Below are 27536 nucleotides of genomic sequence, written 5' to 3'. Positions count from 1 at the left end.
CGTGCACTGTACATGGACAGGTGAGCTAGCTGTCAGTGGTACAGACCAGACCAGGCAGTCAATACAACCAGAGATGGAGAACAGAAGAGAGAGAGGAAGGCTCCCTCTGACTCACATGCTCTGGTACTCCTCAACACAGGACTCACAGTGCCTTTTGGTAGTACTCCAGGGGGAGTTGAATGTTGTGGGAGAGGAGTAAGAGGGTTCATATGAACACCTTGGTCAAACGTGGTGCACTATAGGGAACAGAGTGCCTTTTGGGATTGACATGGGTCATTCAAAGCACATGGATTGACTTACTAAGCACTCCCATTCCAAAATCTGTGCTGGCTTAATAGAAGTTATGTGACTTAATTGAGTTGTTAGTAGGCATGCTCAGCACAGTCTGTGAGGGAGTATGTGAGTGGGCGGACAGTTTGTTGTGTGACCTAACAAGTCAGGGTCGGCAGGCAAATTAGCCCAAACTGGAGGCATGAGCTGGCAACATGTTCTTGGTTGAGGTGACGAGATAATGAAGGAGTTGACCGGCACCAGGGGCTTTCCATAGACCCCTTTTTTAGGCAAATGGTTAGTAGCCTAGTGGTTAGAGCGTTGGACTAGTAACCAGAAGGTTGCGAGTTCAAACCCCCGAGCTGACAAGGTACAAATCTGTCGTTCTGCCCCTGAACAGGCAGTTGACAAGTTAGCATGATGGGGAGTGGCAGGAATAGCCAACATTGATGAGGTTGTAGAAGGGAAACGGAGGGCCGAGCACGCCCCCATTCACATCGATGGGGCTGTAGTGGAGACGGTCGAGAGCTTCAAGTTCCTCGGTGTCCACATAACTTTTTTTTCATATTTTATATGTTAGTTATAGGGGAGAGGAGTGTGGATGAATGAGCCAACTGGAAGCTAGGGATGATTTCTTTAGTGCCTCCTACTGGCCCTCCAACACCACTTCCTGCAGCATCCAGTGAACCCACTGTTCCCAGGCCGACATTGAAAATAAGAATGTGTTCTTAACTGACTTGCCTGGTTAAATAAAGGTAAAATTAAAAATAAAAACATTTAAATGTAACAAGCTCTAACTCGATAGAGTGAACTTTGTAAAGGAATCTGTTAGCAGGCAGCTGTCATTCTTGGGATTCTCGACCGACACAACTTTGTTACTTTTCTAATCCAATTTAGTCCTCAGTGAAAGATCTCATCTGCCTGGCGGCCAGGGCTTCCACAGATGTACAGTACAGCTCTTTCTTTCTGTCATATCAAGGAGTCTAGAATCAGTGTTTCCCAACTCCGGTCCTCGATTAGCCCCAACAGCACACGTTTTTGTTGTAGCCCTGGACAAAAACACCTGATTCAACTTAGTTGACAAGTAGAATCAGTTGTGCTTGGGGGCCGCAACAAAAAATATGTACAGTTGGGGGGGTACTCGAGGACTGGAGTTGGGAAATACTGGTCTAGATCATGCCCCAAAATTCACATTTGTACTCACTTCAAGTACTATAAGTTTGCCTTCTCCTGAGCCAGATCAGCCCATAGAACATTAGTCCATCTCCATTTTCTGTAGCATGAGGCAAATACTTCAAGTACTATTTGATATGTCCCTGTAGCCTTGTATGACCAGAGCAAAGACACGGGCCAACCTAAAAACAACGCATCATTAAGTGTATACAATGTGTAGAAGCTCCAGCCTGAGCTTCATAAAGAAGGGGACCACAATGTTGTGATTCTGTAAAGGTCACATCATGTGCGCTTCCCAAATGGCACCCTGTTCAATAGATAGTGCACTACTTTTGACCAGGACCTATAGTGCCCTATATAGGGAATTGGGTGCCATTTGAAACATGCATGTCTTCATGTAGTCAAACCCTGAGTGGTCAGTCAGAGCAGTGTATGAACAACTGCTCTGTAGCTCGATGTTTAGACTGCAGGCTCAATAAAGTCTGGTATGTGGCGGCAATTAATTTCCTCAGGCGGTCCGCCCTGCTTTGGCTCTACCCACCCCCACCCTCCTTCCTAGAGCAGGCTGGGGGCTAGGGGCCGAACACAGAGGGACCCTGTCCAGCAGACGGACACCCTGCTGACCATGAATGAAGACTTCACCTTCAGGGGCCATAGGATTTACTCCTCATTCATCGCTTATGTCCCGCACTAGGGCTGTGTTCCAAATGGAACCCTGTTCCCAATGTATGTAGTGCACTATATAGGGAATGTGGTGCCATTTGGGACACAACCAAGGACTCATGCAGACTGAAGTTAGCATGGTGGGGAGTGGCAGGAATAGCCAACATTGATGAGGTTGTAGAAGGGAAACCGAGGGCCGAGCACGCCCCCATTCACATCGATGGGGCTGTAGTGGAGACGGTCGAGAGCTTCAAGTTCCTCGGTGTCCACATCACTTTTTTTTCTCGTATTTTACTAGGTAAGTTGACGGAACACATTCTCATTTACAGCAACGACCTGGGGAATAGTTATAGGGGAGAGGAGTGTGGATGAATGAGCCATCCGGAAGATAGGGATGATTTCTTTAGTGCCTCCTACTGGCCCTCCAACACCACTTCCTGCAGCATCCAGTGACTGACCAGGGCCAACACAGCTTAGCTTCAGAGGTAAGCCAGCAGTGGGATGCTGGGTGGTATGGACCTATCACTAAGGATCTATTGTGGCCCAAACACAGTCGTGAAGAGGGCAGGACAACTCTTCTTCCCCCTCAGGAGGCTGAAAGGATTTGGCATGGGCCCTAGGATCCTCAAAAAGTTCTAAAACTGCACCATTGAGAGCATCATCACTGGCTGCATCACCGCTTGGTATGGCAACAGCTCGGCATCCGAACGCAATGCGCTACAGAGGGTAGTGCGTTCATCCCAGTACATCACTGGGGCCGAGCTCCCTGCCTCTATACCAGGTGGTGTCAGAGGAAGGCCCTAAAAATTGACTACAGCCACCCAAGTCAGTCTGTTTTCTCTGCTACCGCACAGCAAGCGTTACCAATGCACCAAGTATGGAACCAACAAGACTCTGAACAGCTTCTACCCCCAAGCCATAAGACTGCTGAAAAGTTAAACAACTACCCAAACGTTCTGCATTTTACCGCCGACCTACATGTACATAGTACTTCAATTACCTAAGCAAACCTACATATACTGTACATATTACCTCATTCACCCCAACCACCTTGTACCGGTACTCCTTGTGAATTGCATCGTTATTGTTATTCTGTTTCTATTTTCTTTATCTATTTGTTAATTTTCTTACTTTTTAACTGCATTGTTGGGAAAGGGCTCGAACGAAAGCATTTCACGGTAAAGTCTACAGCTGTTGTATTCGACGCATGTGACAAATACGATTTGATTTGTATCTGTCAGTGGGTTCTATTGACCTCTGTCTACATTGACAGTTGTGATCATGTTACTTTGTCCAACTCAAATATGATACTTCTTTATGGAAAACCACACTGTAGGACTGTATATGATCTGGAAAATGTTGCAATGACTGGAAAAGCAGCTATGATCACCATGTCCGAAAAGCATTATGATATAGGGATTTTTAAGTTGAACAAAAATCTCCATAGTCAGCTCTGAAGCTGGGACCCTCTGACAACAAAGCAGACTATTAATTTTTTTTTTTTTTAACTCACACGACACTACTCACTATAAGGAGGTGTTGCTGAACCACAACCAGCCTCAAACTGACCAGGCCATTCTTTCTCTACAGACGCTGATCAATTGATATACAGTTACTGGAATTTCAGCATAAACGTGTCTTTTAGTCTAGTTTGACTTTAGATCTGGGGTACAGACTTTATTGGGCTGGCAAAAATCCCCTCCACGTTCTCATGAGGCAGAGCCAAGATAAATGGCCTGGCTCCCACCCTCACACTCTTTCAACACACACACACACACACACACACAGCTTTCAGAGAGGGAGGTAGTCTGGGGCTGTGGACTTCCTGCCTGTAGCTAGAAGCTCCACTTCCCCCCCCTAATTCATAGTCCCAGGCCCCATTCTCACTCACACAGACCACTCACTCCCCCACCCTGCACAACATACTTCCTGTCTTTGTCATGGCTAGAGTTAATTTATGAATTCCCCATTTTTATCACAAGACAGGATTTCACATGCTTTGTTCTGATGCTGTGGTTAGACTAGCTCTCTCCTCATGTAAAGTACAGTGCATCCAGAAAGTATTCAGACCCCTTGACTTTTTCCACATTTTGTTACGTTAGACTTATTCTAAAATTGAGTTTGTTTTTATTTAAGCCATCTACGCACAATATCCCATAATGACAAAGGGAAAACAGGTTTTTAGATTTTTTTTGCAAACCTTATTTACATAAGTATTCAGACCCTTTGCTATGAGACTTGTAATTGAGCTCAGGTGCATCCTGTTTCCATTGATCATCCTTGATGTGTCTACAACTTGATTGGAGTCCACCTGGGGCAAATTCAATTGATTGGACATGATTTGGAAAAGTACACACATGTCTATATAAGGTCCCACAGTTGACGGTGCATGTCAGAGCAAAAACCAAGCCATGAGGTTGACGAAATTGTCCGTAGAGCTCAGAGACAAGATTGTATCAGCACAGATCTGGGGAAGGGTACCAAAAAATGTCTGCAGCATTGAAGGTCCCCTAGAACAGTGTCCTCCTCTATTCCTAAATGGAAGAAGTTTGGAACCATCAAGACTCTTCCTAGAGCTGGCTGCCTAGGGAAACTGAGCAATTGGGGGAGAAGGGTCTTGGTCAGGGAGGTGACCAAGAACCCGATGGTCACTCTGACAGAGCTCCAGAGTTCCTCTGTGGAGATGGGAGTACCTTCTCTGCAGCACTCCCCCAATCAGGCCTTTATGGTAGAGTGGCCAGACGGAAGCCACTCCTCAGTAAAAGGCACATGACAGCCTGCTTTGAGTTTGCCAAAAGTCACCCAAACACTCAGACCATGAGAAACAAGATGCTCTGGTCTGATGGAACCCAAGATTTAACTCTCTGGCCTGAATACCAAGCGTCACCTCTAGAGGAAACCTGGCACCAATCCCTAGGGTGAAGCAAGTTGGTGGCAGCATCATGCTGTGTGGATGTTTTTCAGCGGCAGGGACTGGGATACTAGTCAGGATCGAGGGAAAGATAAACGGAGCAAAGTACAGAGATCCTTGATGAAAACCTGCTCCAGAGCACTCATTACCTCAGACTGGGGTGAAGGTTCACCTTCCAACAGGACCCTAAGCACACAGCCAAGGCAACACAGAAGTGGCTTTGGGACAAGTCTCTGAATGTCCTTGAGTGGCCCAGCCAGAGCCTGTACTTGAACCCGATCGAACATCTCTGGAGAGACCTGAAAATATCTGTGCAGCAACGCTCCCCATCCAACCTGACAGAGCTTGAAAGGATTTGCAGAAAATAATGGAAGAAACTCCCCAAATACAGGTGTGCCAAGCTTGAAGCTTCATACCCAAGAAGACACAAGGCTGTAATCGCTGCCAAATAAATGTGCTTCAACAAAGTATTGAGTAAAGGGTCAGATTTTTTTGTTGAAATGTACAAAGAATTCTAAAAACATCATTTGTGCTTTGTCATTGAGATATTTTTGTGTAGATTGATGGGGGGGGGGACAATTTAATCAATTTTAGAATAAGGCTGTAACGTAACAAAATGTGGGGAAAGTCAAGGGGTCTTAATACTTTCCGAACGCAATGTATGTTTGGATGGTGAGTCTACATACCAGAGTCTGATTCCTGATCCAAACACAGCTGGATACATTAATCAATTATTCAGGTTGACTCTTTCAGTAGAGGTGAAGATGATCTAAGCGGGAGGTGTGTGTGTGTGTGTGTGTGTGTGTGTGTGTGTGTGTGTGTGTGTGTGTGTGTCATCTATTAGATGTAGCCTTGTTCACCAGTCACTCTGGCCCAACGAAGATGCTTTAACAAAACAAAACAAACCCTGTTGCCAAAACAACGTGTACAGTTATCATGCTATTACTAGCTACTACTTCAATATTTGGAAAATGAGTGGGTGTTTATTTTTTTATATATATTTTTTTACAAATGTATTTGAAATGTACTTTTTGTGGGATGACGACAATAATTTACTTCCCTAAAGATGGATAATGTGGAATCTCCCTGGGTTGCCATGACAAAGCTCTGATAAATAACCCTAGCCACTCGTGACATGAGAATGATCCAGTTGACTTTACAGAGTGTATGTGGTGTGGTGTGGTCATTGCGTATGACTGTTTCACTCTTCCCACGTACAGTGCATTCGGAAAGTATTCAGACCCATTGACTTTTCCCACATTTTGTTATGTTACAGCCTTATTCTAAAACTGATTAAATTGTTTTTTCCCCCCTCATCAGTCTACACACAATATCCCATAATGACAAAGCAAAAACAGGTTTTTAGAAATGTTTGCACATTTACAAATAATAATAAACATTTATCACATTTACACAAGTATTCAGATACTTTACTCAGTACTTTGTTGATGCACTTTTGGCAGCTATTACAGCCACGAGTCTTCTTGGGTATGATGCTACAAGCTTGGCACACCTGTATTTGTGGACTTTCTCCCATTCCTTTCCCATTCCTTCCTGAGCGTTGCTGCACAGCTATTTTCATGTCTCTCCAGAGATGTTTGATCGGGTTCAAGTCCTGGCTCTGGCTAGGCCACTTAATGACATTGAGACTTGTCCCGACGCAAGTCCTGCATTGTCTTGGCTGTGTGCATAAGGTTGTTGTCCTGTTGGAAGGTGAAACTTCGCCCCTGTCTGAGGTCCTGAGCACTCTGCAGCAGGTTTTCATCAAGAGCTGTCAGAGTGACCATCGGGTTCTTGGTCACCTCCCTGACCAAGGCTCTTCTCCCCTGATTGCTCAGTTAGGCCACACAGCCAGCTCTAGGAAAGGCCCTGGTGGTTCCAAACTTCCTCTATTTAAGAATATTGGAGGCCGCTGTGTTCTTGGGGACCTTCAATGCTCCATAAATGTTTTGGTATCCCTTCCCCAGATCTCTGCCTCGACACAATTCTGTCTCAGAGCTCTATGGACAATTGCTTCGACTTCATGGCTTGGTTTTTGCTCTGACATGCGCTGGTTACTGTGGGAATTTATGTAGAGGAGTGTGTGCCTTTACAAATCATGTCCAATCAATTTAATTTATCACATGTGGACGCCTGTCAAGTTGTAGAAACATCTCAAGGATGAGCAATGGAAACAGGATGCAGCTGAGCTCAATTTCGAGTCTCGTATCGAAGGATCTGAATACTTATGTAAATAATGTATTTCTATTTTTTTTATTTAGAATACTTTTGCAAACATTTCTTGAACCCAGTTTTCACTTTGTCGTTATGGGATATTGTGTGTAGAGTGAGGTTTTATTTAATCAGAGGAAGACTAAAGTAACAATGTGGGAAAAAAGGTGTCTGAATAGTTTCCAAATGCACTGTACTAGACAGTTCTCTTTCTGCACAAGTTGCAACAGACTCTAGGAATGCATGGAAACTCATTTTCAAGTATATTTCTGTCAAACCTGAATTCAAGATTTCAATTGAGATTAGCCTGGTGGAATCAGTAACAATTTGGTTTGAAATGTGAGCACAGCAGTCAGTCTGCTTGACCAGGCTAGTGCTGATTTTATGATAAATTATCAAACTTGTACAATGTTTTCAAGTCAACCTTCACAATGTCCACTTCCACTAACAATTCTAATCCTCTGTGGTTACCCCATAGGTTTGTTGGAGGAGAGTAAGGTGCAGACGCCAGCCTTCACAGACTCGGTGAGGCTTTTTCGCCAAGCCCATGGGCAGTATGGCACCTGGGAGATGATGTGTGGCGCACCTCCACAGGTAAGGATGGCACAGCCAATGACAGTGGCTTTGTCCCAAATGGCACCCTATTCCCTATATAACAGCACATTCTTGAGCTTTCCTCAGTACGAAGTCCTCGTCCACCCACTGTGCTGTCAGGCTCTGCATGCTAATGGGGCTGACATCGCTGGTCCAAATGTCAGTTGTGAAGCTAATAGCAGTGACGCCCATAGCAAGTAGCTCATGGATGTGCGTTTCAACAACATAGGGCAACATCTGAAAAATAGTGCCTAATTGGTAGTGTGTACCGGGGCTCGAGATGCTCGACCAGTTGGCGAAAGCCAACATCATCCACAACAGAGAACGGTTGATTGTCAAGGGCAATGAATTCCATTATCTTGGCGTGAATGGATTTCGCCTTTGCGTTGTCTCGCTGAAATGTTTTTACTCTTTCAAATGACTGCTCGATACACACAGCAGACATTGTGGGCTAGGTTAGGAATGCTGTGTTGCACGTGTAGAGCTATTTTTTTCGTGCCGTCATTACATCATCTCCCTACATTATATAGTTATGCACGTCAGCTTTGACATCGGCAGTAAACTAGACATCAGGCCGATGTTAGCACTTTTAGCTAATATCGTCTGTTTTCGATATGCTTACCGATTTCTATATTGCGCATCGCTAGCTGTAACGTAACAATGTGGAAAAAGTTTAGGGGTCTGAATACTTTCTTAGTGCACTGTAGTGCACTACTTTTGACCAGAGCCAAATGGGTCTATGTAGGGAATAGGCTATAATTTGGGATACAATTAGGGATGTAGAGTCCAGCTGAGAGATGATATCACTATGCCCCCTGCCCTGGTGACACAGCATCCTGTGGGCATGAGCTCACTGTGCCGCCCCCCCTCTGCAGAGCTGAGTCTTTGTCTGTCTGTGTGAGTGTGATGTCTGTAGCTCTTACATCAGGGCCTGGGGGCCTTGACTCATACCCATCATTCTTAGTATCTCATAGACAGATTGCTCCAGTGGGAGATGGAGGGAGCCAAAGGCCAGACGAGGAGCCTTGGGCTCAGAGTTAACCACAGAGTCAGGACTCCCATAAACTCAAAGGTCAGACACAACACAGCACTTTCAACAGACAGACAGACACAGCCTGTGTATATACAGTGTACAAAACATTAGGAAAACCTGCTCTTTCCATGAGACTGACCAGGTGAATCCTATGATCCCTTCTTGATGTCACTTGTTAAATCCACTACCAATCAGTGTAGATGAAGGGGAGGAAGGAGACTAAAGGTTAAAGGTTAAAGAAGGATTTTTAAGCCTTGAGAGTTGAGACATGTATTGTGTATGTGTGCCATTCAGAGGGTGAATGGGCAAGACAAAAGATTGAAGTACCTTTGAACAGGGTATGGTGGTAGGTTCCAGGCACAACGGTTTGAGTGTCAAGAACTGCAATGCTGCTGGGGTTTTCACACTCAAACGCTTCTCATGTGTATCAAGAATGGTCCACCACCCAAACGACATCCAGCCAATTTGACACAACTTTGTGAAGCATTGGAGTCAACATGGGCCAACATCTTTGTGGAACGCTTTCGACACCTTGTAGATTCCATGCCTCGATGAATTGAGGCTGTTCTGAGGGCAAAAGTGGGTTTAACTCAATATTAGGAAGGTGTTCCTAATGTGTTGTGAAATCAGTGTATACGAGATACATTTTGCACTCCTCTAAACGTCCATCTCCAGTTAACTAATATTTCACCAAGCCCTTCATTTTAACTTTTCATATAATTAATTAAAATGCCTTTATTAGTATGGCATGTTCAATAGAAACAAAGTTTTTTTTTTTTTTTTTTTTAAACGTCCCTCCCTGACGAAGGCCATGCAGCCGAAACGCATCGTTTAAAAAAAAAACCGTTGTTTCTATTGAACATGCCATACTAATAAAGGCATTTAAATTAATTATATGAAGAGTGCATTAGTCCTCCTCTCTTTTTGATGACCAATTTACCCCTTTTACCAAAGATCACCTTCTATCTACCAAAATGTACTATTGTGTACCTTAGTAGCGCTTCCCTTCCTCCTCTTTCTCCATCATTTTAACATTGTCACAAAGAGCACATGTTCAACTTATTAAAAAACATGTTTTTCAATCTCAAGTTGTTCAATAAAAAAACTACTATAGTAAGTGCCAAATAAAGTAACAGAGTTGACGATTTCATCTTAAGTCAGCCATTAACCCCCCTGTGACAGGGGAAATGGAAGGTTGTTGTGTGCAACAGGAACGGACAATTGAATGCAAGCTCCACCAAAAAAACTATTTATTGGTCAAATAATTCTAGCCTGTCTATCTGTGGGTAACAGGTTTGACGTGTTACGCTTGACCCACTCAGTTTCCCACCACGACACACCAGAAAATGGACAAAAAGAGTAGAATGAGCTTTTTTTCTTTTTAAAGGAATAGTTTCACAATATTAAAATGTGAGTTCAGTTCACGTAAACAGGGTTGACCTTAAAATGTGGGACATTTTCTTCCTGAAAATATGAAATATAATGATTTTCAGAAATGACTTTGTCAAAACAACAACATAACTATGGCTTTACACTGATGAAAATGCTTAAACATTCTGGTGTCAAGTGGGTTCAAATATTCCTAGAAGTCAGTGCACAGAGGGACATGCCCAAAATCATTCAATAAAAATATTATTTATTGAATGTTCAATGTTCTATTAAATGAAGTGCCCTTTAATATAACAAGCTTTTAAAATGTAATGTTGACGCACAATTTCTATTTAAAATATCAGAGACTCATTTTGTGGAATGACTCATTTTGTGGAATGACCCAATAAATGTGAAAAGTATTATTATTTATTTTTTATTTTTCCGTCAGCAGTGCACTGTGATACTGTTATTATACCATATCAACGTGTCACTGAGGTGTCAAACACCCGACATAACATCTAACCGTTTGTGTCAGTAAAGCCTTGTTCACATTGGTCAGTTTAAAGTGACTCAAATCCCCCAAAACATGTATATCGATTAGAATCTGAATCGACAACCAAAAGCCATGTGGAATCGGATATTTCAAGCCACATTTCAAATCACCTTCATAAGTGGTTTGAAATCTGATACAAATCTGATTCCTATTATTTGCCCTCAAGTGGTTTTTAGACTGTTATTTGGCGTATTTTGTTTTTTTTGCTAGCTACTCTGTTGATAGTTTGACAAGAACATGGTAGCTAACTGTTAACAAATAAATTAGTGAATGTGCTAGAAAGTTAAATGGCTACCTAGCTAGCTAGTTGGCTGTTGTTGCTAGACAAAACTGACTAATTTGAGGCATTTAAGAGTGTTCTTACACTATGATTTTGAACATTCAAAGCAACTGGGAAATGTCCATGGCAGGCATTGTCAACTTAACTTGCTACATAACTTGCAATCTGTGCACATCTGTGCACTCCTTGGCTAACATTTTTACAATAACCAAACAGTGGTTGTCATTCATCGTGCCCTGCTGTGACACACCACCAATGTGACACCTACAGATAAGACCAGCACTCATCTTTCTGTTTCAAGTTGAAATACACCAGAATGGTAGAACAGAGATTCTCTGGCAGCATTGCCAACTCTACTCCTACACATTCCTCTGTCCCATATCATCAAGATCAGGAACTCGCATCCAATGCAGCCTCGCCCAAAGCTCTTGACTTCAAGGCCAAATAAGTACAATAGAAGATAGTCATGATAAATATGTTGTGATGAATGTGTTGGGCCCCTTATATTCAACTCTGGACCTCAAAGCCAGTTCCACTTATTTTAGACCTGGGGACACCAGGTGGGTGCAATTAATTATCAGGTACACAGAAAACCAGCAGGCTGCGGACCTCATAGGGTAAGAGTTTAATACCACTGATCTAGAGCAATCAGGCTAGAAAAACCAGTTCTCAGGTTTCGATAGCTCTGACATATCTGCAGTGTAGAGTGCCGACCACACCTGAGAGGGAAAAGTACAGTAGACTAGTATACAGACTTTTGGAGGATGCCCTCCACCAGATACAAAGCATGAATAGGACCTTCAATGAACCACTTCCCATGTATAAATAAATACTTTGCCCCGAGGCCATAGATTAGCCCCACTGCCCAGAGGTGGGTAGAGGGTGAGCTGGTATGACCTTAGTAGGTCATAAGAATTGTATCACTCTGGAAGTATGGCTGTATTGGTCTCGGTAGTTCATGAATCACTTTGCGTCTCTTTTTGGGAAATGTGTCTTGCATCTCAAACAGCACAGCGTCACCACACTTATTGTTGTCATCTGATCTTGAACCCACTACCATCCCTGTAGATTCTGGCCAACCTGGTGATGGAGACACTTCTCCCTGAGGTCAGGGATCTCATCACCCCGGGACTGAAAGGCAAAATGCACGAAAGGCAGAGGAACTGGATGCTGGTAAGTCCTATCTCACACAACTGACCAAATACCCCTTTATAATAATAGGGAAAATGTCTTCTCCTTAACCAGCTTCTGAGTTCCCTGTTTGTACATTAATCCATGTCATGTTGGGATGCAAGAATACTGGTGATCTACATCTTTGTATTCCATGTTCACAAAGGTGGATAATATGGCACTTTGGTCAACGTTTCGGCCCAGTGGCTTTTCTCAATACAAGATGCAGACATAACAATCCTCTTGTGTGTCCCCATGCAGATCTGCGATGCTGTTTATGGTCTGGTGGTGAGGCAGGCCCAGGCCCAGTATGAGGCTGTGGTGCAGAGCTGTGAGGCTGGACGCCCCCTTCTAGAGGCCTCCATACGCACAGACATGGATCAGATCATCACCTCCAAGGAGCACGTCAGCAACAAAATCAAAGGTGAACCCTCAGTGACCTGTGTGGTTCACCTGTTAGAGCTGCAGACCCCAGCTCATGCACCCTAGAGTCAGCATGAGTTGGAATCCACACCATTGCACTTCTGACGTGCCAACTTTTCCACCTTTCATGTCTCCTCTTCATTATCCCATCTTTATAAAAGAAATAAATATACCACAATAAATATATTTAAAAGGTTTGAGCCCTCCACAGTAAGATGAAGTTGAGCCCTAGTCCCAGACATTAACCCAACGTCAGTTTTACAGTCCACCCAGTCATGGATTTTGGGAGAGTAAGCAGATCCTAGATCTGTGCCCAAGCCAGGTCAACTTGGGACCAACAGTAGGTAAATACCAGTAGTTGCAGTACAATGGTAGATTCTAGTTCATACTCTGAATACCTACAGTACATGTCTGGCCTGTGTGTCATTCTGGGCTCTTTGCCAGTGGTGTGACAAATATTTGCCAACAGTTGGACAGGGGGTTGTCACAGCCACAGACAGTTTTGTGCTATGTTGACAGCCTGCGTCCATTGAGTTGAAGTCAGGAAGAATAGCAGCATTCCATCAACAGTTACATGGGGGACTTAGTCTGTCGCAATAACAGTCTTATATGGAGAGGAACTGAATTCCTTTGGACGAATCATATCTTGAGAAAAGCATGTGTTGCACAATGAGTCACAGTGGAACTTCTGCCAGTTTATGTAGACTAGTCTGTGTGTTGACATCCTCTCTCTCTCTCTCTCTCGTTGTGTTTCCTCACAGCGGTGGCATTGCCTAAGGCAGAGAAGCTGCTGAAGGTGAGTATCCAGCCCTACATCAGCTCTATTCTGGAGGCCCTGATGGAGCCCACCAGTCGAGGCTTCTCTGAGGTCAGGGACGTCTTCTTCAGAGAGCTGGTGGACATGAGCAAGAACACAGTGAACGACAGCACCAAGGAAAAACTGGGAGAGGTGAGAACGTTGTTATTCATTTATATGGGTGTCAGTCTAATGATCCAGCATAACAGTTTAGCTGCAGGCTTTTATTCCACCCATTTTAGGTGATATCTGAAGTGTAGCATACAAATTGATGAGTGAATTGAAAGACATATATCATCCAAGCCTGGTCTCTATGGTTTATGTGTTGATTCTGTCAACCCAGCCTCACTCTTCCTTCTCTCCCTCCTTCTCTCCCTCTCTCGTCAGCACATGGAGAAGATCTCTATGCTGGCTTTCCACCCGGTAAAGATGCAGAGCTGCTATGAGAAAGTAGAGGACCTGAGTCTGGATGGTTTGCAGCAGAGGTTCGATGTCTCCAGCCCCTCCGTGTTCGTCCAGAGGGCACAGATCCTCATGAGAGAGGTACAACTTAACTAGCACTGATTGAGGATGAAGGTTTTACTTGCAATGACTGTGATAGGTTGTCGTACCTAGCTTAATTGAATGTGATCCAAATGCAAATGTAAACTACACCTTCCTACACTTTATTATTCTGCAAAATGTGACACAACATCTTACTGATGATGTGGACAGTTAATCACTAAACTGACATATGGGGTATGAGTATGGTGAGGTACTAATTAAATAATTGCTGAAATGTCTCCATTTGAGTTCCTGGCTGGTGTATGAGTGCTAAAAGGATGTGGCCTGCAGGTCTATTTTGTGGTTGTTGGTTGTGCTGTTTTGGTTGGAGAACAAGCACATTCTGGTTAGTGAGTGGTGGTTTACTGTCATTGGCTGGCTGGTCTCTGTTGACAGGCTGTTGGTTGTTGGAGAGATATCCTAGAGCCAAGTATTCACCACTCTGTCCCCCACTGTGAATCACATAGGCTGTTCTCTTTGTAGTGGCTAGAAGCTGCTGGGGGTTAGACCTCTCAGACAGGGGCTAAGGTCTCGGAGAGTTCAACAATTGAACGTTGCTTTGCATCCAAGATTCTGTTTATAGTTCAGATATACAATAGCAAAGATCTACCCTCAGGGTTCAGAGTGTGATTAGTTTAGAATGGAGGGAGGGAAGGTTTTTTTTGGACAGGATTCAACTAGTATATAGAAAGCAATCCTATTTTGTTATGCTACACTTTAAAAGGAATTGTTGGGAAGATAGTGTCCCCTTGTGGTGAATATATGAAATCTTATGGAATGTTTTGTTCTTGGCTTGGCATTTTGTGATTTCAGCAAACAGGCAAATCATGGACTTTATCTATACACTGTCGGATGACTGCTTAGTGGAGTTCACCAGTTTTTATTGAGTTACCAACATGCCCACATGATGATCCATTTTATAAACCGATTTCTCTGCGTTCTCTTTCTGTCTGGTAGAGTATAGACCATTTTTAAAGATAGGTTTACTTGCAATGACTGTGATTTGTGGTTGTTTTTCCACTACTAAGCTTAGTTGAATGCACTGACTGTAAGTCACTCTGGATAACAGCGTTTTGCTAAATGACTAAAATGTAAACTGATAAACAAACCTTTATCTGTGCAGCAAATGGACGATGCGGTGTACACCTTTGAGCAGATCCTTCACCAGAGTCTGGAGGACCAGGGGCCAGAGGGTCTCTGTAAGAACATCCAGCGCTGCCAGGACCGGGTCATCAAGGTAAGGCAGACAGGAAAGGGATGGCTGTTGGCCCAGTGCACACCATGACATAGGCACGATGACTACTCAAGACCATTGCGCTCTCCCCCCAAAAAAGTTTAGTTGGTGTGTAAAACCAGTGAATCTAGATAAGCACACAAAAATGTCATATATGGCTTGCAAGGCACATGGATGGATAACATTGTATTTTTATCAATTGTATTTAACCAGGTAGGCCAGTTGAGAACAGGTTCTCATTTACAACTGTGACCTGGCCAAGATAAATCAAAGCAGTGTGACAAAAACAACAACACAGAGTTACAAATGGGATAAACAAACGTACAGTCAATAACACAATATAAAATATGTATACAGTGTGTGCAAATTAAGTAAGGAGGTAAAGCCAATAAATAGGCCATAGTGGCGAAGTAATTACAATTTAGCAATTAACACTGAAGTGATAGATGAGGATGTGCAAGTAGATATACTGCTGTGCAAAAGAGCAGAAAAAAAACAAAACAACAATGGAGATGAGATAGGTAGTAGGTTGGATGGGCTATTTACAGATGGGCTGTGTACAGCTACACCGATCGGTAAGCTGCCCTGACAGCCGATGCTTGAAGTTAGTGAGGGAGATATAAGTCTCCAACTTCAGTGATTTTTGCAATTCGTTCCAGTCATTGGCAGCAGAGAACTGGAAGGAAAGGCTGCCAAAGGAGGTGTTGGCTTTGGGGATGACCAGTGAAATATACCTGCTGGAGCGTGTGCTACGGGTGGGTGTTGCTATGGTGACCATTGAGCTGAGTAAGGCGGAGCTTTACCTAGCAAAGACTTATAGATGACCTGGAGCCAGTGGGTTTGGTGGCTAATATGTAGCGAGGACCAGCCAGCATACAGGTCGCAGTGGTGGGTAGTATATGGGGCTTTGGTGATAAAACGGATGGCACTGTGATAGGCTGCATCCAATTTGCTGAATAGAGTGTTTGAGGCTATTTTCTAAATGACATTGCCAAAGTCAAGGATCGGCAGGATAGTAAGTTTTACGAGGGTATGTTTAGCAGCATGAGTGAAGGAGGCTTTGTTGCGAAATAGGAAGCCGATTCTAGATTAAATTTGGGATTTTTATTTTTTATTTTTTATTTTACCTTTATTTAACCAGGCAAGTCAGTTAAGAACAAATTCTTATTTTCAATGACGGCCTAGGAACAGTGGGTTAACTGCCTGTTCAGGGGCAGAACGACAGATTTGTACCTTGTCAGCTCAGGGGTTTGAACTTGCAGCCTTCCGGTTACTAGTCCAACGCTCTAACCACTAGGCTACCCTGCCGCCCCGATTGGAGATGCTTAATATGAGTCTGGAAGGAGAGTTTACAGTCTAGCCAGACATTTAGGTATTTAAAGTTGTCCACATATTTTAAGTCCGAACAGTCCAGAGTAGTGATGCTAGGCGGGCAGGCCGGTTCGGGCAGCAATCGGTTGAAGAGCATGCATTTAGTTTTACTAGCGTTTAAGAGCAGTTGGAGGCCCCGGAAGGAGTGTTTGGCATTGAAGCTCGTTTGGAGGTTTGTTAACACAGTGTCCAAGGAAGGGCCAGATGTATACAAAATGGTGTCGTCTGCCGATACAGAGTCGAAAGCCTTGGCCAGGTCGATGAAAACGGCTGGACAGTACTGTTTAAAAAAAAATCAATGGCAGTTATGATATCGTTTAGGACCTTGAGCGTGGCTGAGGTGCACCCGTGACCAGCTCGGAAACCCGGATTGCATAGCGAAGAAGGTACGGTGGGATTCAAAATGGTCTGTGACCTGTTTGTTCACTTGGCTTTCGATGAATTTAGAAAGGCAGGGCAGGAAGGATATAGGTCTGTAACAGTTTGGGTCTAGAGTGTTTCCCCCTTTGAAGAGGGGGATGACCGTGGCCGCTTTCCAATCTTTAGGAATCTCAGACGATATGAAAGAGAGGTTGAATAGACTAGTAATAGGGGTTGCGACAATGGTGGTGGATAATTTTAGAAAGTTTTAGAAGGAGAGGGTAGGGGTAGCCAGGTGGAAAGCGTGGCCAGTCGTAGAGAAATGCTTATCGAAATGTTCTATTATCGTGGATTTATCGGTGGTGAGTGTTTCCTAGCCTCAGTGCAGTGAGCAGCTGGGAGGAGGTGCTCTTATTCTCCATGGACTTTAGTGTCCCAAAACCTTTGGGAATTAGTGCTGCAGGATGCAAATTTCAGTTTGAAAAAGCTATCCTTTGCTTTCCTAACTGACTGTGTATAATGGTTCCTGACTTCCCTGAAAAGTTTCATATCAAGGGGACTATTCGAAGCTTGTGCAGTGTGCAAGGACAGTCAAGTCTGGAGTGAACCACGGGCTATATCTGTTCTTAGATCTACATTTTTTGAATGGTTATTTAAGATGGTGAGGAACAACCAGGCGTCCTCTACTGACTGGATGAGGTCAATATCCTTCCAGGATACCTGGGCCAGGTCGATTAGAAAGGCCTGTGTGTTTTAGGGAGCGTTTGACAGCGATGAGGGGTGGTCGTTTGACCGTGGACCCATAACGGACGCAGGCGATGAGGCCGTGTTCACTGAGATCCTGGTTAAAAACAGCAGGGGTGTATTTGAAGGGCAGGTTGGTCAGGATGATATCTATGAGGGTGCCCATGTTTACGGATTTGGGGTTGTACCTGGTAGGTTCCTTGATAATTTGTGTGAGGTTGAGGGCATCTATCTTAGATTGTAGGACGGCCGGGGTGTTAAGCATATCCCAGTTTAAGTCACCTAACAGTACGAACTCTGACGATCGATGCGGGGCGATCAATTCACGTATAGTGTCCAGTGCACAGCTGGGAGCGGTGGGTGGTCTATAACAAGCGGTAACAGTGAGAGACTTATTTGGAGAGATTCATTTTTAAAAGTTCTATCTTGACGGAAAATGTTGTAATAGGGGATGGAAATTTCAGAATTTTTGGTGGCCTTTCTAAGCCAGGATTCAGACACTGCTAGGACATCAGGGTTGGCGGCGTGTGCTAAAGCAATCTTAGGGAATAGCAATCTGATGTTTACATGCATGAACACAAGGCTTTTACGGTTACAGAAGTCAACAAATGAGAGCGCCTGGGGACACACAGGGCCTGGGTTAACCTCTACATCACCAGAGGAGGAGAAGGATAAGGCTACGGCTAACGGCTATAAGAACTGGTCGTCTAGTGCGTTCGAGCAGAGAGTAAAAGGAGCAAACTTCTGGGCGTGGTAGGATAGATTCAGGGCATAATGCATAGACAAGGGCATGGTAGGGTGCGAATACAGTGTAGGTAAACCTAGGCATTGGGTGACGATGAGAGAGGTTGCATCTCTGGGAGCGCCAGTTAAGCTAGGTGAGGTCTCCGCATGTGTGGGGGGTGGGGGGAGCTAATCTAGGCATGAAGACTGGGACTAGAGGCTCCGCAGTAAAACAAAAACAATGAGAACTACCCTAAACAACAGTATACAAGGCATATTGACATTAGAGGGAGGCATAAAGCAATCACAGGTGTTGATTGGGAGGGCTAAGACAACAACGGGTAAAAAGCTAAGACCACAATAACGTGTAAATGGCGATGAATGGGCAGAGAGGGTCAGTTGGCTACACACAGGGCCTGAGTTCGAGGCTGGCACCGACAGATAAACCAAATGAAGTACTGTGTTAATGAACAGTCCAGTTGGCATCAGCTGTGTAGCCGAGTGATCATAGAGTCCAATAAGCAGCAATGGATGAAAAAGGGAGCCGCTCGGCAGTCATCACTACGCTATGCGAGTTGGAGACACGGCGCTCAGAGGCCGGTTGAGAGCACTTTGGCCGAAATACGTCAGCAGACCAGTCGTGATGGATCGGAGGGGCTCCGTGTCGACAAAGGGTCCAGGCCAATTGGCAAGAGAGGTATTGTAGTTGGTGTACTGTGTTTGCTAGCTGGGGGACTGGGCCTAGCTCAAGGCTAACTGGTGCTTGCTTCTGGAAAGGGGCGTTAGCCACGATAGCCACTTGGTAGCAGCTAGCTAGCTGCGATGATCCGGTGTAATGGTCCAGAGCTTGTGGCAGGAATCCGGTGATGTATTGGGGGAAAAAAGCAGTCCGATATGCTTCGGGCTGATATCGTGCTGTGCAGATATTATCCAGGCTAAAGCGGCTGGTGTCTGTGCTAAAGGTAAAGACTGCTAGCAGTGGCTAACAATGACTAAATAGCTAGTAGCTAATTAGCTGGATAGCTTCTGAAGGCTAGCTTCTGATGGAGGTTCTGGTTATAAGGTCTAAAAAATAGCAGATCTGTACCACGTTGGGTGAGGTGGGTTGCAGAAAGCTGTATTTAATTCTAAAATGGAAAAAGAGTTTGAAATGTATACAGAAAGATGAAAAAAGCTGAATATTTACTCGGGACAAAAACGTATTGCTGCTACTCCATCTTGGAAAATGTAGGATTGAGCTGATTGATACTACATAAATGTTCTTTAAAAAATCATAACATCTCCTGTCTTTTATTTCGCTCCTGTCTGTCCACAGAAATTTGACTATGACAGCAGCACAGTCCGGAAGAGGTTCTTCCGAGAGGCTCTTCTTCAGATTTTCATCCCTTACATGCTGAAGCAGCTCACTCCCTCCGTCGCATCTGTAAGTCTAGCAGCTGTAGCCGGCTAGACAGTGTGTCTAGGACGGGTCAAATGCATACATTGTGTGAAACTGACATTACACTTCCATGCAATAGCATTCCCTTTGTCACTCATACTGTTAACTTACTGTTTCTCTGCATGTCTCTCCTGAGTGTATTCCTGAGTGTGTATGACACCTTTTATGGGTCCTCTGTTCTCATACTTGTTCCTCTGCTGTGTCCAGGAGCTGCCTCGTTTCCAGGAGCTGATTTTTGAGGACTTCTCTCGTTTCATCCTGGTGGAGAACATCTTTGAGGAAGTGGTGCTGCACTCTGTCATGAAGGACATCATGATGGGTGAGTCTCACAATGGAAACAGTGGCTTTGTCCTTAATGGCACCATTACTCCCTTTGTATTGCATTACAATGGGCCCTGATCAATAGGAGGAATAGGGTGCCATTTGGGACGCAGGCATATACTTCTCTTATATTTCAATGCCTTATGTCAGGGTTAACCAACTGGCTGTGATTTCATTTGGCCCTCCAAGTTTTCTGAGCAAAAAATGTATTCAACATAAATAGGGTTCAACATAAAATACTATAGAAACACAAGCAAATCTGCACCCAGTGAGTGTACAAAACATTAGGAACTTCTGCTTTTTCCATGACAAACTGACCAGGTAAATCCAGGTGAAAGCTATGATTCCTTATTGATGTTAAATTCACTTCAATCAGTGTAGATGAAGAGGACGAAATCAATTAAAGAAGGATTTTTAAGCCTTGAGACAATTGAGACATGGATTGTGTATGTGTGCCATGCGGAGGGTGAATGGGAAAGACAAAAGCTTTACGTGCCTTTGAACGGGGATGGTAGTAGGTGCCAGGCACACCGGTTTGAATGTCATGAACTGCGACACTGCTGGGTTTTTCACGCTCAAAGGTTTCCCATGTGTATCAAAAATGGTCCACCACCCAAAGGACATCCAACCAACTTGACACAATTGTGGGAAGCATTGGATTCAACCTGGGCCAGCATCCCTGTGAAACGCTTAATTGAGGCTGTTCTGAGGGCGAAAGAGGTGCAACTCAATATTAGGAAGGTGTTTCTAATGTTTTGTACACTCAGTGTATGTGAGCATATGCAAATAAGCAAGGTTTAAAATTATGTTTCAGTCAAACATTATATCTGTTGGGCTTCTGAGTGTGTCAATTTGCAGTTTGCAAATGGTTTGTAATTATGTTCCGGCCCCCTGACCATCCACTCAAGAAAAGATTGTCCCGGTGCTGAATCTAGTTGATGATCCCTGTCTTGTGTATTCAGTGTATGGAATACGAGTACTCACAGGCTATATTTAGGCCCCAGAGTTCTTCGTCACCAAATTACCTCACTAGGAAAAACTCCATGCTCTAGTGATATGCAAAATCGATGTGTTAGAAGAGATACCGCTCCTGAGTCGTTTCACCTCAAAAGCACAAGAAATAAGATTGACAGACTCCATTTCTGATTGTTCTGAAATTGTTTCTATAGTTAGAAACAGATAATATAAGCATTATTTTGTTGAAAGATTATTTGAAACATTTGAGAAATTAAATATAATGTTGCACATATTTGCCATTTTAATTGATAGGATTCATATAATATTCAATAAATATATTACCCATCTTCCAGTTTGGTGCAAACCACTTCTTAATAATGTATAAAACATGAGAAATCCAAATAAATGGTCAAAAGCCTCCCACGGACCCGCCCCAAGCCCATCCCAATGGCCAGTATACAGTATCAGTTATCTATATTTGACAGGTAGTATCACACTGCGGCTTGAATTATTGTTTATTCATACTATGTAATGCATTTTCAGTGAACTTTGTGAAGTTATTTCCCTCCCCGTTCAGACAAATTTGCCATTGAAGTCGCTTGCATTTCTGCTCATAAAATAGTGTGAAAGTACCAGGTTTTTCCCACTAGATGCCGCTGTTCATGCTGTTACTTTTATATATTTTGCTGGTCACTTGTGTTTTAAGTGGGGGAGGGGGGGGGGTCTGAACTTTCTGATTAGGGCCTTTTTTCAGCTTGGTCAATAAGAAATGCAGAGGCCATGAAATCTGGGTTTGGGCATTATATTTAATTCATATTATATGAATCCTGTAAATTGAAATTGCCTATTTGTGCAATCAATTAGCTTAATTTCTCAGAATTCCAAATGTCTTTCAACAAAATAATATTGAAGTACATATATAATGTTAAAACAAATAATGCAACTACAGACACCATTTCAGAACAATCTGAGATGGTGGGTGTCATTAATTTCTGAAATTGAATGGAACGGACCTCCGGTGTACAATGTCTTAATGACCTTTCTCTCTCTCTTTCTATCCTTTCTTTCTTCCTCCCTGTGTAGCTGTGAAGGAGGCAGCAGTCCAGAGGAGACACAACCTGTACAGGGACAGCATTGTATTGACCAGCAGTGACCCCAACCTGCACCTGCTGGGGGACAACCCTGCCATTGATTGGGCCGGGGAGTACGGGACAGGACCAGAGGAAGGACGGGGACAAGATGAGGGAGAGGGGGAAGAGACTGGTGATAGTGGGGAGGCCCATAGGAGGCGCAGGATGAAGCAGGTGGTCTCTATGATCCAGCTGGATGGCTCCCCCATCCTGGTCAACGAGTCCTGCCTCGAGGTGCCCAGTGTGGATGGCATCCCTGAGGAGAGGGAGGGAGAGGGGGAGGATCAGGATGCTCCATCGTCTCCAGAGATCATCCACCAGGATCCAGTCAAAGTTAATGCAACCACTCCAAAAGAAAAGAGGAAAGCTCCTCCACCTCCTGTCCAGCCTGAGAACAGTCCATCCCCTGCCCTAACGAACGGGTCCGTCCTGAAAGGAGGAGAGTCGGTGACGATCGTGAGTGTGGCCCCAGAGGTGCAGACCAAAATCTCAGAGGGTGTGACCCAGGAAGCTGAGCGTGAGGAGAAGTACCTAGAGATTGAGAGCTCCTTACAGGACTCTGAGAACACAGCATCAGCCATCGAGAGTGCCATACAGGAGATAGAGAATGCTGTGCAGGAAGAGGACAGCGAGCCAGGCGTGGAGGTGGCTGCAGTTTCACAGGAGACCGCAGCAGAAGTGTCCCCCTCAAGCCAGGAGGTTAGAAGTGTACCCTCAAGCAAACAGAAGGAATCTCTGAAAACAGTTCCGGAAGAGGCTTCGGCACCAGCAGCTCTAACCCAAGAGGATACGTCTCCTAGTTCAGAGGCGGTATCTTCCCTACCCTCAACGCAGATAGAAGCAGTAGCAGTAACACCCATAGCACAAGAGGAGATCCCCATACCAACAGCCCTGGACACAGAGTTCCAAGTGCCTGCACCCACACAAACAGAAATTCCTGCAGCCACAACAACAGCCCTGGAGAAAGTCCCTGTCCCTGCACCAATGCCAGAGGAGTCGGAGAGCACTGAGAGCACTTCAAATGTCCAGAGAGCAAATCCACAACCCACGGTGGATTTGAACTCCCTGCCCCCTCCACCTCCACATGACGACAGTGGCTTCCAGTCTCCCACCAGTGAGGCGGTGGAGAAGGCTGCCCCCAGTACAGAGGAGCCAGAGGCAGCAGAGGTGATCCCTGAGGCAGGGGGAGAGGGAGTGACTGTGGCCCAGGAGGGAGCAGCAGCGCAGAAGAAGGACTCCGAGAAGGCAGACGGCCCCAGTGTGGAATGAGTCATTGTTTGGGCTGTATGCTGGTGTCAATTTGGAATTCGTTTTTTTTTACCAAGACCGGGATATTATACACAATTAATCTCACAATAGCATAGACAATTTCATCAATGGAAATTGTTTGTATACAGTAGTTTTGCCAATAATTTTACCGCTTAGTTTTCATTGTCAAGATTATTCTCTTAATAACAGTTACTTTTTTTCACCATTATTATCCACCTCTACCAAATCATCAGTCTGTATGTACATTGATCGGGGTTCAGGTGCAACTTCAATGCCTGTATATGTTGTTTTCCTATTGTTTCTATATTTTGACAGATTACGTCCACATTCCAGTTGATAGCATGTGCATTGTGGCTTGAGTGCCGGATGTTTGTGCGCTCATGCCAACTCTCACTGTCACTCATTGTCATAACAAAACAAAAAAACATGGCTTGGCAATGGCAGCTTTGGAATTAGAAAGGCCACAAACTGATCTGGAACCAGATTAGGGACTCACCCCATTGTCCTTTTTTTTTTTTTAACTATATATTCACTGGGTAGTGAATGAGGAGCACAATAGAAAGACCCAGTTGTGTCCATATTATGGTGTGCTGTGAATATGAAATTAACTCACACACTTCAGGTGTTCTTGGTGGGGTATATAACGTTCAATATCATCATTGATTTGTCCTCTATGATCTGCTCAACCACTTGAATTGGCTTTATCCTGAATCCAAAAGCTGTCAAGGGTCTGACTCTAGTTTGTGTTCAATTGTATTTAGAGTGGACCATGACAACATGAGCAAAGCTACAGTATAGCTAGCCATGGCTAAATTCAAAATCAAGAGTATTTATTCCAATAGGTTCAACAACTGATATGTCCATTGTTGTCAGCTTATTGGTGTTCTTTCATTGTCACTTTCGTACAGTTGCTCTCTACTCTGAAGTTTCCTGTCAGTTTTTGAAACTCTTTTTCTATCAGAGTAATTCCAATACTTTTATAATTGTGTATCAACCTCCAATAATATTCTTCTGACATGTATTTATTGAGATATGTTGAAAAGGTGTCTGGGAAGCAAGCAATTCTGTAGTAACAGTGCCTTTATGAAATACTAGAAAACATCTCATTCAAAGTACTTTTTATTTTCTATTTCAAATTGAAATGACAATCCGTCAAACATATTGATGTGTTAACTGTTCTGTTATCGCAAGACATGGAAAGCAAGGCAAACGAGTAATGGTATTTGACCTGTTGTCTTTAATATTTGACAAATTCTTATTGACATGAATACCTCAGTTAAAACATTGAGCTATTCCCAACAGAGAAAGCATCTGTACATACTGTATTTAATGCTATGTTGACTTCATACGTTTTTGACCCTTTTCATTGTCATGTAGTCTTTCCACAGATGCTCGTCTTAGCAGCTGTGACACGTTTTTATTTTTAACTTTCTCTTCATTGCCTTCATTGATACACATAATATGATCTCAATTATTTGTATTTCTTATGTATTGCACTCTGCATTGACGTCCCTGTCCCGCATCCCTTTTGATGCCTGTACTTTTAGATTTATTTTACTCAATGTTATACACAGGACTGTTACTGATAATAAATCATTGTTGATTCAAATGTTTGTATGTTTTTCCTTTGTAATGCAAAGGTTTGTTAAAGGACAGTCTGGGATTTGAAAAACGACGTGGACATCTTGCCACTTTTTTTTTGTTTGTTAAACAGCTCAGGAATGGGGCTGGAGATATTTGAATTACTCTCAAATTTTGAAAATGGATGGACCATCAATGATTGTTGGGTTCAAGTGGAGCAGTATTTAGTCTTGCATTCACATTGACTGTCATATTTCCATCTGGGCACAATCTACAGTTAGTCTGAAGAAAGACTTCCTACTACGCCTTGCATCGTTGCACCTTCCAGAATAGGACAATGTAGTAGCCTGCCATAGAATAATTGTGGTTTAAAAATGTTGTCTTGGGAAATGCCAAATGTATAGTACACAACTCTTAACCTAGGAGGTCCAGAGCCTCCTGGTTTTCTGTTCTACCTGAAAATTCATTGCACAATTAACTGCACACACCTTGTGTCACAGGTCTAAATCCGTCACTGACTAGAGGGGAACAATGAAAACATGCAGTGGAACTGGCTTTGAGTTTGAGGGGTACAGACTAGAGCCCTCAAATTCACTTCTGGACCTGGAAGCCAGTTCCACTGTGTGTTTTTTCCTCTAACTAGGGACTGATTTAAAACCTGGGACACCAGGTGGGTGCCGTTATATTATCAGAACAGAACCAGCAGGCTCTGGACTGGACCTCGTAGGGTAGGAGTTGAATACCCCTGCTCTACAAACTATAGGCCTACTACAAATGTATAATATGTATAACCCACATTAAGTATTGATCTTCCACAAACCAAACACTCGAAAAACGATAATATTTCAAGAGATATTGGTTCAGCCACACAGATACAATGTTTTGTATCTCTTTTCCAGACTTAATTGATCCATTTCAGCCTTTTATTATGTAACCTTGGTGTCATGTCATATTATGTATGAATCATCAGTGTGCCCTTATACAGATTATTTGAATCCTTAAAAAAAATAGGCACTAGAGGCACTATAGTCCATTAAAATGCACCTGCTTCGGTACTGTGGCTCGTATTTGCGGCTGTGCGTACGGTAAAGCTGATTAGGCGCGCATCGTGACGACATCTACGTAACTCTCACTACACTATAGAAACTCTGTGACAGACAGCAGCCCTGCCCTCACTCGTTTCTTCAACCGTCAGACATAAAGCGACATAATGGGATCCTGCGCAAAACACATAGCAGACAAAATCGTTGACCAGCGCTCTATTACCGAATCTGGTTCTTGCAACTGAGCGCCTTTTCTACTCCGCATTCTGACTACATATTTACAAAAGCTGAGCACCTTTCCAAAGCTTCTTTCTGTTCTAAGGGGATGGGGGAATGATCAACCCCGACTCCCCATCTCCAGCTCAGTTGTATCAGTTGTAAGAGCGCTTTGCAGTATGCCATCCCCGAGAAGAGGTGTCGATCACCGACAGAGAACCGCCGCCACGCTTCTAACCCAGGTTGCTGTCTTTGCAACCTTCGTTGCTATGAGCGCATGCATGGCAGGTAAGAACAGCTCTTTTAATATTTAAGTCTGCGTGTTGTGTGCACATTTATGAAAGTTGATCCCGATGTGGATGATGTCATATGCTGTCAATGTAAACATATTAATGCGCAGGTGTTACCGCGTTCCCTACAAAAGGTAACATATGGTAGGACTCTAGGCCTACACAAACTCAACAAATGGATGAAATACTATTAATTTCTGATCATAGGCTTTTTTAGATTTGAAAAAGGGATATTTTAATTGGAATATATAAAGTATGTTTATATGTAGAACAAACATGCCTCTGAAATATAGAGTAAGGAATCATATCAGTTCTTCAAGGTATGTATATGCAATGCTCTAGAATATTTGGCAACTGATCCCCATTGTGATTGTTCTGGTCATTTCCAAGTAAAAGGACCCATGACCATGTCATATTGGGTGTCAATGAAAGTTAAGAGTCTACTGTATCTCTCTCACACATATATATATATATATATATATTATAATTTTTTTATTAAGGTTTGTCAACCATTTTCCACCCAAAACATTTGGAATAAGCTAAAGCTTTTATTTCTGGTCAAACAGATGGAAAGGGGGTCTTAGACAACATCTACCATCATATGTCTGAAAAGGTATTAGAAATACGTCAAAACACTCTTAATTAAATCAAAGACCCCTGCCAACAAATTCCAGCACTTAGTGTGTTCAGAAAGTATTCAGACCCCTTGACTTTTTTCCACATTTTGTTACGTTATATATATTTTTTAATCTACACACAATACCCCATAATGACAACGTGACTTTGTTTACCCAGTACTTGAAGCACCTTTGGCAGCAATTACAGCCTCCTTGGGTATGACGCTACAAGCTTGGCACACCTGTATTTG

At 43.6% G+C, this 27536-nt stretch overlaps 2 protein-coding genes across 2 annotated transcripts in view; both read left to right on the top strand.

Moving 5' to 3' along the window:
• The window catches only part of LOC115111887 (protein Niban 2-like), a 57805-nt gene extending 32658 nt beyond the window's left edge, over nucleotides 1-25147 (top strand). The window contains exons 6-14 of the mRNA XM_029638413.2: nucleotides 7707-7822; nucleotides 12128-12232; nucleotides 12491-12653; nucleotides 13414-13601; nucleotides 13836-13991; nucleotides 15115-15228; nucleotides 19739-19846; nucleotides 20069-20180; nucleotides 22223-25147. Of these exons, the coding sequence (XP_029494273.1) occupies nucleotides 7707-7822; nucleotides 12128-12232; nucleotides 12491-12653; nucleotides 13414-13601; nucleotides 13836-13991; nucleotides 15115-15228; nucleotides 19739-19846; nucleotides 20069-20180; nucleotides 22223-23538 (2378 nt within the window). The 3' untranslated portion in view covers nucleotides 23539-25147. The remainder of the gene's footprint in view (nucleotides 1-7706; nucleotides 7823-12127; nucleotides 12233-12490; nucleotides 12654-13413; nucleotides 13602-13835; nucleotides 13992-15114; nucleotides 15229-19738; nucleotides 19847-20068; nucleotides 20181-22222) is intronic.
• Nucleotides 25148-26203: 1056 nt separating this feature from the next.
• npdc1b (neural proliferation, differentiation and control, 1b) overlaps nucleotides 26204-27536 on the top strand; it is a 52415-nt gene continuing 51082 nt past the window's right edge. Inside the window, exon 1 of the mRNA XM_029638414.2 lies at nucleotides 26204-26666. Coding sequence (XP_029494274.1) covers nucleotides 26558-26666 — 109 coding nt within the window. The 5' untranslated portion in view covers nucleotides 26204-26557. The remainder of the gene's footprint in view (nucleotides 26667-27536) is intronic.

The sequence above is a fragment of the Oncorhynchus nerka genome, linkage group LG27 (genome assembly GCF_034236695.1).
Source record: "Oncorhynchus nerka isolate Pitt River linkage group LG27, Oner_Uvic_2.0, whole genome shotgun sequence".
Classification (NCBI taxonomy): Eukaryota; Metazoa; Chordata; class Actinopteri; order Salmoniformes; family Salmonidae; genus Oncorhynchus; species Oncorhynchus nerka.
Note: the sequence above shows the minus strand (reverse complement) of the source record. Positions and strands in the feature narration are given on the sequence as shown.